This window comes from Plectrocnemia conspersa, unplaced genomic scaffold (genome assembly GCF_051122295.1).
Source record: "Plectrocnemia conspersa isolate PC_06_02 unplaced genomic scaffold, ASM5112229v1 ptg000006l, whole genome shotgun sequence".
NCBI lineage: Eukaryota > Metazoa > Arthropoda > Insecta > Trichoptera > Polycentropodidae > Plectrocnemia > Plectrocnemia conspersa.
The window spans coordinates 13,943,680-13,957,626 of NW_028277170.1; the positions used below are offsets into that span (position 1 = coordinate 13,943,680).

At 32.9% G+C, this 13,947-nt stretch overlaps 2 protein-coding genes across 2 annotated transcripts; both read left to right on the top strand.

Moving 5' to 3' along the window:
• Window positions 1-8,103: 8,103 nt before the first annotated feature.
• Window positions 8,104-9,206, top strand: LOC148234292 (mediator of RNA polymerase II transcription subunit 11-like). The gene is made up of 2 exons (XM_088187600.1): window positions 8,104-8,199; window positions 8,268-9,206. Exons 1-2 carry the CDS (start codon window positions 8,124-8,126, stop codon window positions 8,600-8,602), a joined length of 411 nt encoding a protein of 136 aa, XP_088043726.1. The 5' UTR covers window positions 8,104-8,123; the 3' UTR covers window positions 8,603-9,206.
• A 2,404-nt stretch (window positions 9,207-11,610) lies between these two features.
• LOC148234293 (mediator of RNA polymerase II transcription subunit 11-like) lies at window positions 11,611-12,936 on the top strand. The gene is made up of 2 exons (XM_088187572.1): window positions 11,611-11,695; window positions 11,764-12,936. The coding sequence occupies exons 1-2, from the start codon at window positions 11,620-11,622 to the stop codon at window positions 12,096-12,098; spliced, it is 411 nt and encodes a 136-aa protein (XP_088043698.1). The 5' UTR covers window positions 11,611-11,619; the 3' UTR covers window positions 12,099-12,936.
• The last annotated feature ends 1,011 nt before the right edge of the window (window positions 12,937-13,947 follow it).

A 13,947-nucleotide genomic window follows, 5' to 3' on the forward strand; every position in this document is an offset into this window, starting at 1 on the left:
AGTATATCGAACGTATATTTTTATCTTGTACTTTAAGAGCAAATTGGCGAGGCTCTCTTTTTCATTTATGAATAATGATAACCTTCTGGGTGATGTTCTGTGTAAGCAATTTTCGTGTGAGCATGCTGCTTTGTGACCAATAATCCGAGTGAGCAATCTTCCTGTGACTATTTACCATGTAAGTAATGATCACTGAACTGTAGCTGCACCGAGAGACTACATATCAAGCTTCAACAAAGAGTCAAAGTACGTATCAGAACTCGAATAATTTTTATTCTTAACTTTGAATGCCCTTGTTCTTCGGAATCACCAGAGGGGCAAATGATTTTTAGTCGTCACAAAGGCAAAATGTATTGCTGAATTTATAAGAGGCGGAACATCCATTGAAGATGACCCCATGGTGACAGGCCTTCAACATCAGTTACCATACATCAAATCTTTATAAAGTGCATGATATGCGTCGAGTAACTCACGAGTGAAGTTGCGTAAAATTATATTGACCTTGGACATATCTTTTGGTATGTCGAAAGTTTCGCCTGCCTAGATGTGTGTGAATGCTTTAAGATACCTTAATGCATTAATAATAAAATGTATAATCGTTCACCGACTCTTATTAAAAAATTAATTTAATTAACGACAAAAACTGGTCTTTCAGTCATTACACAAGGGCAATAATTGGTTAATATCCCCATAAATACTTCACAGTAACTCTCAAATAATAAACGTATAGTAATCAATAATGTATATTGAATGAACATCGGACAAATGGGAAATGTTAAATGTTTTAAAGAAAATATAAATTGTAACCATTATAGCGAGTGTAAGGATTGCCCTCAATACATGTACTTGAATGTATGTATAATACATAATACATACATACATATGTATGTATATGTATATCAACTCGATAAACTATGGGCGCTGAATATATCGGTTCATAAATGTTGTGATTTAATTGATTAAACCATCAGCGGCTTGTGTTTTTGTTGAAAATCCAGAAATTTAAAACCCGTTTCAAAAATAAAAAAGGAATGGATTTAGAAGGGCGTAAATAGCATATAAGTATTTATAACACCCCCTTTAGTTGTTTTTGTTACAAACGAAGCCAATTGTTCAGAAAATAAAGTAGCCCACAAAAAATAGTGCAAACATAGATGACTTTATTACTTTATATAAAACCGTAAAGGTTACAATAATAGCTCTTTTTAAAAATATCTTTGGGATTGATTTTCTATGAGGGATAACCCGATAACTTCTGACTTAGAATCAGGGACGTCATTTCAGCTTTATCCAAGGAGAGGGGCAAAAGTTTGCCAGTCGGTGCATTTCATTAAATGACATGCATTTTTCTGGGCAAATTCAAGAGGAGGCAAATGCCTTCACCTCCCCCCCTCCCCTAAACGCTCATAAAAGGGCATCACTTACGACACGAACTTTTCTCTCGGACGTAGACTCACAAACTTGACTGAGCTGACCACTGAGCGCCAGAGATCAGAGAGACTCTCAGTTTTCACAATTACAAGGTTCTAATAAAAGATACCACAAATTCTATTATACTTATATCAGTATAGGTTATTTGTTCGTAACTGTGTATTAAATAAACAAATGAACCATTAAAATAATTTTCGATAAACGTTAACGGATATTACTAATAAAAATTGTCTATATTTTAAATTGCAGGCCTACATTATTTAAATTAAAAAAACATTTACATAATAATTTCCTCAATACATTTATATTTTGTATATTCATAAAATAAGGATACAAAGTCGGAAGTGACAATTTAGCCGTTGGGATGAACGCTATATACCTATACAATATATTCGAAACAAAAATAAGACGGCGCGTTAGCGGAAGATAAAATTACCGTATAATTTCCGTAAAAATCAGTTGAAAAATGTGACTTTCCGCATTTGTCGCTGGGTCTCGAGCAGAGAATAATTAATATATAATCTGTTCTGTGGTTCCGTGCCATTTTTACACCTGCTTACACAATGATATCCACAATGCTCGTTACTCTATATTAGCAGATAGTTACAATCGCTAAACTAACTTTTACTAGTATAGTGAAATATTGATGATATGATATAATTTAACGCAGTGAGATTCGTGCATCGTTTTAACTGTTTTTTAACGACTCTGTGTTTTAAAAAAAAAAATTCTGCGCGCGTTATGTGTTGAAACAAGAAACAAATTTTATTAAACATTTTTCTTCATTTTTTATATGTAGATAGTATATAGTATTGTAAGTATTATATAACAGGTGCGGAAAGTTTAATCTATGTTTGCACGCTAACGGCCAATTCCCCAGGAGAGAATCTGATGAAAGTATACAAGTAATTTTATTATTTTATGCAATACTAAGAAATATTTAATATTATTTTTTTTTTTGTAGAATTAAAACTGTATTTAATTTTATAACAATATTCTTCAAAGTAATAGACTAACAAGGAAAAAGAAAGTAAACAGTAGAATAAAAAACTAAGGTAGGTTCGTTAATTTAACATACTAGTGTTTCGATAAGCTTATGAACCTTAATATTGGGTAGCCCTTAATAGTATTTACACCTCCATTGTTTATACAATATAATGCTTCTGTGTGTTGTAACGATAAACTATTATTGGGAATTCTTTGTTTTAGTGTTTTAGATTCGGAGCAAATATGATCGCAATAAATTAAATCTTTCAATAATGTTTATACTTCATAATGATGTATGAAAATTGAAGTAAATTTAAGAGGTAAAAGATACAGGAAAAAATTGGCTAGACGTTCGATTTAATCTTTTTCCAGGTCAATTGGCGAACCCTCAAAATCAATATTTTATGTCAGCACTGTCCAACTGGCGGCCCGCGAACTTATTTTTGTGGTCCGCGAAAAATAAATTGATTAAAAAATGAGCTAATAAAGATCACCTCAGACATTTTTCTTCAGTTATTCGTAATTCCATATTCCTACTTTCCCCCTATGACCTATGACCTATTCCCTAAAATAGATTTCGTTACGGATTGTAAAAAACTTAAGTAGATTGTAAAAAGGTAGAACATCTATGTGCGCGGTCATCCGGTAATAGATTTAGCATCAAAAGTGTCATTTCATGAAATATTCTAGAACAGTGGTCTCCAATGTTGGGTACGCAAGTCAACTCCCGAAAGTTAGGTATTAATAACACGATTGAAAACATCAAATAAACGATAAATTGCCAGTTGCGATGCATTCGAATACTCGTAGAGAATCGACAACAAATCTTTTCAATAATTTTATTTTTTTACCAATATATTTTTTAACAATATATATATATACATATATTCAGGGGTACGCACTAAAACAAATCTTAGGAGACCACTGTTCCAGAGAAAAAACACTACTTAAATTTGATTATAAAATATATAACGCCGCTTCATCGCACAGAAGTAATAGCCGATTTGGGTGTCATATTATAGGAGAACTTCTGCAGGTCCCATCAGCATATATAAAACATGCAAAAAAGTCTCAATTATGTTCAAAGGCAAGTGTCCTTAGTAAAACACTTAGTGTGCAGTACCCTCAACCACGCTTCTCTTTTAATATAACAGGTCTAAAAAAAGGTTTTTTAGATACAAGTAATAAAATTTTTATGTCACTTTAAATTGATGAATATACTCGCATATAATAAAAGTAAATTAATGTTTTCTATATGCACTGATAATCCCAAAAAACAAGTAAAAGTTATAGACATTTTGTGGTTTATGTTACAGAGTATTCAGTATTAAATATTTTTTGTAGATCGAATCTGAAGCACAACGATAGAATTGCATTTTTGCCAATATAAATTTTATTTTTATATATTTTTTTAAGTATAAATAGGCCATTGAACTACGACATATTGATAAAAACAGATATTATCAGACTCAAAAATTCGTATTAAAGCTTAAACTTTGTATGTTATCTTATCGCTTTAGAAATATCTTTCGGCTACCTACTTAAATAACCGTTATTTATTTTCACCTAGTACAATCGTTTTTATTTGGTACAACAATTGTATCATAAAAACTTTTTTTATTTAAAAATAATAATAGGTTGTTTTTAGTCTCTCGACATACAATATCGTTTAACTTGAGCCATGAACATTTGTGGGCGGCTTTGATAATCAGTTTGGATTTTCATAAATATACCAAGCAAATATAGAAGTCTGGCACTTACAATACATTGTTTTTAAAAATGGCTTCAATTAATTTAGTACCTTTAATTTAATATTATATAAGCATAAATTATTCGTTGAACAAAGTCGATTTTGTCGCCTTGTTCCATGTCAAGTGTATATATCTAACATTACATGAATACTGGTAATGTGGTAATCCATATGTTTAGAAGTTCTTTATAAAATATAATCATCATAATCTCTAAACTTTTCAATCAACGAAACTTACTTTATAGTTTACGCATTCTACATATGAGCAATTAGTTATCTAATATCACACAAACTATCGATATATCTTCATAAAATAATCAGACAAAAGCCAACACATACAACAGTGAACAGGAATTGCCTCTAGAACATATTTTAGATTCACCTGTATTCTAACAATCATGTGGGGATTGATTTAAGTTGGCTACCCTGAAGGCAATTCTCTACTCTGACAAACTTCGCAACGCTAAGACTTTCTCGACCAGTCCTGTGATATAATTTTTATACCATAAAACCGTATATTAAACCTTATGCAGCAGCTAATCCTTGTATTTGTCAACGACGACAGCGACGGCATGATATTATTGCTTTCGCCTTGTTAAATTTGCCAAAATTCTGTTTTATTCTAATTTTCCTAATCCTGAGCCTGTATCTATATTCAGAAATATTATTGCCTTAGTGTTGACTATAATGACTGCGAATAATTCCAAAATATCTGCAGCCGCATTACTTATGTAGATAAACAAAATAATGAAATTTTATTTCGGTTTTAAGCAGACATTCTATAAATCATAAATTGACAAGAGTTGTAGCGCATGTCTCACAAAAATTTAACATTAAAAAATTCCACATTACCGATATTATCGGCTGTCTCTTTCTCTCTCGGTATGCTGATGACACATCTTGCTACGTGTCATATTTAAGTCGTAACTCGTTATAAATCGACTTCGGGAGGTACTACTCAAATAACGACATACTTCCGCCGATCGAAGATAAACATAAACGAGGGCAAAACTGAGACAATCATAACAAAAAGAAACCAGATCCAATCTTTCCAACAATTCTGTTTAAATGATTAACTTGTGAAATGATTAATTTATTCCGTAGAATAAACTTTAAATTTTAATGACTAGATCAATATTAGCTCCAATTTACCGGCAAGAAGTAAATGTTATAGTAACCACTAATTTGTTTAAATCTAGTTAGATCCAACTTCAGTTTCCGAACTATTTTTAAAAAACGCAAATCTTAAGATATATTCAGATTCAACACGTGTGATTATTGACAGCTGTCTGATTTACAGTACCACCAACATAAGAAACTCCAATTGGATCAGCCTGTATATCAGACTCTCAATTAAAGTGTTTTAGAAATGCAAAAGTAAATATTATTTGACACCATCGGCGGAGCATAACATAACTTTATGTACAAAAGATTAAAAATCTTTCTCCTGGGGAAGCTAGGTAATTACTTATAATATCAAATGCTTACCATACGAATATATGCATAAGTTTTTCATGATCCGAGCGATACATATAAATCTAGCAAGTTCTCGAGAGTGCACTGTGTTTTGCTTTCGCATAGTCGAGGCATAGCATGTACAACACAGGCACGATCGACAAAGCTTTATAAATAGCCTGTAAACAATCACTGGAAAGTTAAAGCAGTTGCATTGTTTTTTTATGTATAAAAATTACTTTTGCACCTCTCTAATGATGGTTCGAATGAATGAGTGGTTTCTGTCCACGTTGAATATTTACCAAGTTTGCAAATTATCAAAATATCGCCAATAGTAGGTTTTTACCAACTTTTCCTACACCTAAATATTAATATTATACACAACTAACATATAAATAACTAATTATACAATGATTTGAGAAGTAGCTTTTTTATTTTTATCAATTCGTATGTAAAGAAAACATATGTTAAATAAATAAATTGCTAGGTCTATAGTCTCTTTTTAATCTGCCCTAAATTCCCATCCAAGTGCCCAAGCTTAAAACGCGTGAAAATAAATGGTCCCTGTGCTAAAACTACCGGATATTTTTGCAGTTTGTCTAGCCTAGAGGCGATCAGTCGATCTATAGATCACTTTTGATCCTCCCTCCTCGCCTCAACGTCTCTTTCATGTACTACATCATCCGCATTACGACAAAGCGTATTGTACAACACTCGTGCAACGATCGATAACCAGACTATAAGCGAACGAAGCGCCGGCTTCAGTTGCTCTCAACCAAAGGTTCGCGGCAGTGCATTTTCATTGCCGCTCGCATGCAATAAAATTGTATTTTATTGCCATACATGATGATGGCAATCAGGTGTGCGCTGTGGCAGTAATTTTATCTTTGTTTATGTTGTGAGCGTGTTTTATCGATTGAGTAAGGTGACTGCTATAGTGCAAAAAAATTCAAGGAAAATTATCAACTTCAATTTTGATTTTCTTTCAATGAGTAAATTAGGGTGCATACATAAGAAAAATTAAAGTACATACATAGACAAAATTTGGAATTTATTGCCAACCAGCTGCTATTTTTCTAAAAGCAAATATCAAGATTTAATTTAATGCTCTGCTAATAAACTATCATTTTATTTAATGAAAATACCAAGATCTAATTATACAATATATGGCAATATGCATGACCCAGTTTGATATTATTTTATTTGACGCCTGTACAGCCAGCCCAATGGGCGGGCTGTACAGGCGGTCGCCCAGGGCGCCAATTACTCAAAAGGGGGACGCCATTTACTCCGATTGGAGGCACCATTTGACTCTATTTAACACGGTGTCGGAAGTTTGTATAAGCACAAGCAGGCAAAAAAAGACATCTATAAATTTTTGTTCATTTAGGGATGCTGCGAGAATTATAAAATATCACCTCAGAAATCCATAACCGAGCAAAAATGACTCAGATCTCGGGCCGGCCCTATAGGGTCCATATCGTTCATGTTGGTTTTTCATGTGCCGGTTCATACCACCGGTCTATTGTGCTGGTAATACCTATAAATATAATATTTACTAAGCAATATGAATATTTCCCGTTTAATCACACAAAAACAATGTCACCTTTATTACTAAAATCTCTAATATTTCCTTTCTGTATGCATTTGTTTTACGATACACAATTTTATAAAACGTTTAAGAAAATAGTATATAAAAATCACAAAAAACTATTAGTAAACTAAATATAAATACGTTTTATTTAAATCCGAGAGTTAAATACCAGAAATTAAGAAAGAAAAATGGCTTGAAGATTTTGCGATAAAATTTTATAAATTGAAGAGCGGGAATGAAAAAAAACAAAAATCGTGTGACGTACTATATGGATGACACTTAAAGATATGTATTTTCTTAATAAAATGTCAGGCGTTCGCTTATGCAGTTCGCAATTTTCGTTTGAGCAATAATCTGGTCACCGCATCCTGCAGATCAACACGTTATTTAAAATACAAATAAATTGATCACGTGATCTCCGACGTGAATCTCGGGATTATTGAGTATATTCATATGGCTTCTCATTTACCAACGATGATGTGTTACTATTTATAACTTATCTGAAAAAGAATACTACGCACTCGAATACATATTATATTATTTTTGTAAAAATAAAAACTGCTCTTTATAAATTAGATTGAAAATTATTTTTAAAAATAAAAGTTCGGGGATTACATAAAATTAAAGTTGTAAAAGCATTTATTGATATCATGAAGAAATAATTTGTATTTATGGCATAATTTGAGTAAATAAATTATATAAACACAATTTACAATTTTATTAATATAAAATAAAAAATCACAAAAAACTTAAATAATAAAACCAAAATACTTTAAATAATTAAGACATTTAAATTATATAAATTACTTTAGAGATATTTGTAATTACAGTTTTTCTCCTAACTTCTAAAATTATAAATGAATTGGATATGGTCGAATAATATCGTTCTTGGGTCTTGTGTATGTGATGACAGCCCCGATGGAGAGAATACAGGTATTGGATTCCATTGAAAAAGACATTATAACATGTCTCCAAAGCGCCGGTGAGTTGCTATTTATATGCTCTAATTCTTTTCCAACGTATCCCGACTAAAATCGCTATCGATTTCAGGCCAAGCGCTGCTCGAACTCAGCAAGGAGAAGTCTAGTCAAAAACAAGCCGAAGGCAACACTCATCAGTTTTTGAAAACGCTGCACCAAGTCGAATCTAGACTCAACGAGCAAATAAACTATCTGACGCAAGTGTCTACCGGTCAGCCCCACGAGGGGTCTGGGTACGCCAGTCAGAAAGTACTGCAGATGGCGTGGCATCGGCTGGAACACGTTAAGTCTTGGGTGAACGATCTCGAAAGGGTAAAGGCGTCGCATTTGGCCGCTGCCAATGGTTCCAACCCTAGCGGCAGCGCGGGACCTTCGTCCCAGCCCCCCCAAACGGGAAACATCTAGATGACTTCGGCGAATACCATCTATACATCTATTTAATGATATTTGCACCCATTCTTACTACAACTTACCACGAAATGCTTAGTAAAAAACTTAACCAATGTATGTACATACATGCCTAATTTGTCATAGGTCTGGAACAGTGCCGGTCGGTGAAATACTTTCCTTCTTGATCGCTCACATGTTAGTAACTAGAGGGAAAGAGATGTAGAGGCATCCACTGCATGCCTCTATCTCTCACTCTAGTTACTTAACACGCGAGCGATCGAGAGGGAAAATATTTCACCGACCAGCACTGGTCTGGAAGTATCTTGCGTAATTGTTGTTAGAATGTAATGAGTATTTAAAACTTCAATTGCATCTGCTACAGCTGGCCTTTTTTGGACTTTAACCTTTTAGGGATGGGGATTTATCCCACACTATAAAAATCATAATACATGTACATACAAAAAAAAATATTTCTAATAATATATTTTTATTTTTTCATTTCTATTTTTCCAGATAAAACCAGGAAAATTGTTGCATTATTTTCCTGGTTTTATCTGGAATAAATATTATAATTTCTATATTCTTTATTAATTAATTTTTATTAAATGATTGGCAAAAACATTTATATATTTTTTTCCTTTTCCCCTCATTTTATCACTTTTTACTTTTTTAAATTCAATTCTGAAGGTGAATAAAGATGCAGCAGAAAATGACTATAAACATAAAAAAATCACAATTATATCTTTAACTTTTTTTTTAGTTGATAATTGACTTATTTCCTGACTTTTTATGAAACTTAATTCCGCACATGAAGGGTTAATGGTAAAATAGAGAAAAATTTTAAATATGACGATAAAATAAAAATGGCACAAGTTCAAAACGTCAATTGTACAGGAGAGTGAAAACAAAATAATGATTTAAATACTCTTATTAATGTCATATTTGTTTAGCTTTATAAAGTCGGAATTGAAATCTTTAATTGATTCATATTTTCTCATTAGACTTCCATGTCTTAGAAGCATCTTTATGCCAATATTTCATTAAAATATAGATTTTCAAAACTCATGTCTTTTTTTCCATTTGCAGACAGATACATACATCTATTCCAATTTATTTTATGTTTTGTATTAAAAGTATTTTCGGTTACTTTTAAAATTGTAATATAATTTTATTAAAAATGACTTAAAATCATATTTTAAGAATTACTTTTTGATCAGATCATACACCTTGATTTCATATTGCCATATTATTCATTATACAAAAATCGTTCATCCAGTCATTCTCCGCTAGCGACTCATCTCCTTTTACAATTATTCCTTTCTGCCGTGTCGCTAAACCAGGTACTTTTTTATAGTCACTTACTCCAACTTGTCAATAACCCTGGGGTAGCCGACTAAAATCAGTCTGTCTCGTGGCTGAATTCTTGTAATTCGATCTTTGTAGCTGGACCAGGCCTGATGTGAAGTAATAAGCAGTCTTCCTGACTCTGTTTGTTTGGCAAACTAAGCTACACCAAGCGAAGCAATAGAACTGCCGGCCCTGTATATGGACAATTATTGTAATAGTGTAAAAACAGCACAAATTGTATTAAATAATAATACATGTGTGTGTGTGTGGGACAATTAGGAAATATAGATTGCCTTTCGATTTAAGAAACATTAGCTTGAAAAAAGGTGAAAATATATATAGACGAAAAATTCATGGATGAAAACCTAAAATTATCTACACTAGATATGGTAATAATGACTGAAATATTTCAAATTAATAGTAAACGGGGGTAAAATTACTTGAAACTTATTAGTGTAATTAATTATAATAAATATATGCATAGAGTCGATAGTGCGTACCAATATTTATCTTACTATTACATTTTTTTTTAAATTAACGTGTAGCTATGTATTCAATTAATTGTGCCATATTTAACAGATATACAGTGTTTGTCTACTTATTAAAAGGTAAAATAATTAGTAATAAAAAAATTGTTGAGTGGCGGTCATGTGGATAAACTCGGAAATAAATTTTAAAGAAGAACAAAGTATATCGCAACATGGCCCTTTCGGTGTTGCACCAATCCCTTTTACACATGTGCCGAAAGATGATCCCTTGTGTCGTTTGTCGCTCAACATCACACAGCATAAGACTACAAGGAGTGTGGAGTCATAAAACATAAAGTGGTTCAACGGAATTGCCGGATTTATGTGTAAAACTTGTAACATGCCGCTTAATTTAGGGGAGGGTTTTGCTAATTATCATACGCTGAAATTTTTGTTTTGTAAATAGCGAATTATAATCGCTAGAAATAGTTGATAAATAATAATAAAAATATAACTCATAATAAACAACTAATTTTATTTGTTTTGTGCGTCTGGGTTTCGATTTTTTTCTGTGCCAAACTCAAAAAGTTGATAACCTCTGAATACAAGGAAAATGAACAATATGATTTGCTGAGTATCCGGATTATATATTATAATTATTGATAGCGTAGTATGGGGACCAATATAAATTTGTTATGGCCAAAACTGGTCGGCACTTGAGTAGCACCGGCGTGACAAATTTCTCTCTACACGGCCAATCTTCCGGGCGTTCGGACGCATCGTCTCGCGTCCGCCCTTTTACAATGTAAACAGCTCATATCTTCAATAAAAATACTACTGCAGCGGCTCAATCTGTGTATAATTGCCACCCGCCACCATCACCGTCCCTAAAATAATTTTAGAAATATAAGAGTTTGAAAATTGCCATATTTTACCTATTTTTTGTGGTCACACGAAAATGTGCCGGCTTTACGTGAAATTTGATCATGTAGGTTTGCGGCTAATGAGGTGTTAAAGTAATAAATTATATAAACAAAATTAATTTATGATTTTATTCATATTAAAATAAATATCATTGAAATATTTATATATACCAACAATTTTAACGATCAATAAATGTTACTTTATACATATAATTACAGTTTTTTCTTTACTTCGTGAATTATAAATTATTTGGGGTATGGTCGAATAATATAATTCTTGGACCTCGCGTATGTGATGACAGGCCCAATGGAGCGAATACAGGTATTGGATTCAATTGAAAAAGACATCATAACATGTCTCCAAAGCGCCGGTGAGTTGCTATTTATATGCTCAAATTATTTTCCAACGTATCCCGACTAAATCCGCTATTGTTTTCAGGCCAAGCGCTGCTCGAACTGAGCAAGGAGAAGTCTAGTCAAAAACAGGCCGAAGGCAACACTCATCAGTTCTTAAAAACGCTGAACCATGTCGAATCTAGACTCAACGAGCAAATAAACTATCTGACGCAAGTGTCTACCGGTCAGCCCCACGAGGGGTCTGGGTACGCCAGTCAGAAAGTGCTGCAGATGGCGTGGCATCGGCTGGAGCACGTTAAGTCTTGGGTGAACGATCTCGAAAGGGTGAAGGCGTCGCATTTGGCCGCTGCCAACGGATCCAACCCTAGCAGCAGCGCCGGACCTTCGTCCCAGCCCCCCCAAACGGGAAACATCTAGATAACTTCGACGAATACCATCCTTACATTTATTCAATTATATTTGCACCCATTATTACTACAACTTCACACGAATGTTTAGTAAAAAACTTAACCGATGTATGTACATACATATATGCCTAATTTGTCTTAGGTCTGGAAATATCTTGCGTAATTGTTGTTTGAAAGGAATGAGTATTTAACACGTTGACTGCCGTGTCAGCCACCGTTGGCCGACACCAAGATATTCCAATCAGGCCATGTCGACCACCAGTGGCCAACACAACATACCTAACTTTAGATTGTCATTTTGCGCTGTCAGCAACACATTATATATAAACTACTATTAAACTTGGCCGATATATCATATTTTACCGACACATGAAAAAACACTGTAATTTACCCCAATAATATCTCAAAACAAATAAAATAATTGTATTCCGAACAATTATATTAAATTAAACCTAAAAACAATAAACTATTAATTGGACATTTTACGAAAATCCTATCGGCAGTCAACGTGTTAAAACTTCAATTGCATCTGCTATAGCTGGACATTTTTAAACTTTAATGGCAAAATAGAGAAAAATTTATAATGACAAAAGTAAAAATGGCATGAGTTCAGTACGTCAATTAAAATCTCCGATTGATTCATATTTTCTTAATAGACCTCTGTGTCTTATAAGTAACTCTAAGCACATGTTTCACTCAAAAATAGATTTTCACTACCCATGCCATTTTTCCATTTGTAAACAAATACATACATCTATTCCAATTTATTTTATGTTTTGTATTGAAAAGATTTCCTTTTACTTTTAAAATTGTAATATAATTTTATAATAAATGACTTATTTTATAAATAATTTTTTTATTAGATCATACACCTAAAAATTTCATTACCGTAATGCTTATTATTTAAAGATCCTTCGCTAGCAATTCATTTCCTTTTTTCACATTCTTTCCATTGTGTCGCTAAACCAGGTAATTTCTTTTACCGTCACTTCCTCCATCTTTTGAATAACTCAAGGGTAAGTAACTAAAATTAACTCTTAGGTTTGTCTGCATCGCATCGTCTCCATGTCTTCTCTGAAGAACGTGTTGAACTCTTGTATTTCTGACTGTAACTGGACAAATACTAAAATATAATTAAGTTGGAAAATTTTCTTGAGCCATGAGATAACTCATAATTGGCATTTTGCTGATAGAGCTCCACCAAGGCATAGGAATTCCGTGAAATGGGCATCTGTTAAGAGTCGCTTACTAACAAAAAGGCGACATAAAAAAGATTTATTAATTATTTATTCAAGATTGGCAAAACAAAAAAAATTAAAGTAAACATAACAGTAAGAGCAAATTTTCATTACAATATGCTTTGAAACACTTCTATATATAATGGAGGTTTCTCTTCACATACTGGGCAAAAATATACTATTTCTCGACGTTTAATTTGGGTGGTGCAAACACGGCAGACCCTTGTTGGTCGCAATTTTTTTTCAGAGGGAGGTATGCTCTCCAAATAATGAAATTCAGTTTTCTTTTGGTTCTTTATACATTTTTGGCGTTTTATTTACAATTATATGTGTGATCAATATTTTCATAAATTTTAGAGATTTAATGTTATTTTCTCTGGCTTAACGAAAAATGCAGTTAAGAAATCCTAAATACAACTGTTTCACAGCATCTTCAGAAACGATTATGTGACGCAGGCAAAACTACAACAACCAAAGACAGCCGAAGTAACAACGAAAGAAACTACCTGATTTGGGGACACGACGGAAAAAAGTGCTGGTTGACGCTGCTGCATGACGAAACCATATTTACGGCGGAGTTAGTGCGAGAATATACAGAAAGATGAATATGAAAAGTCATGA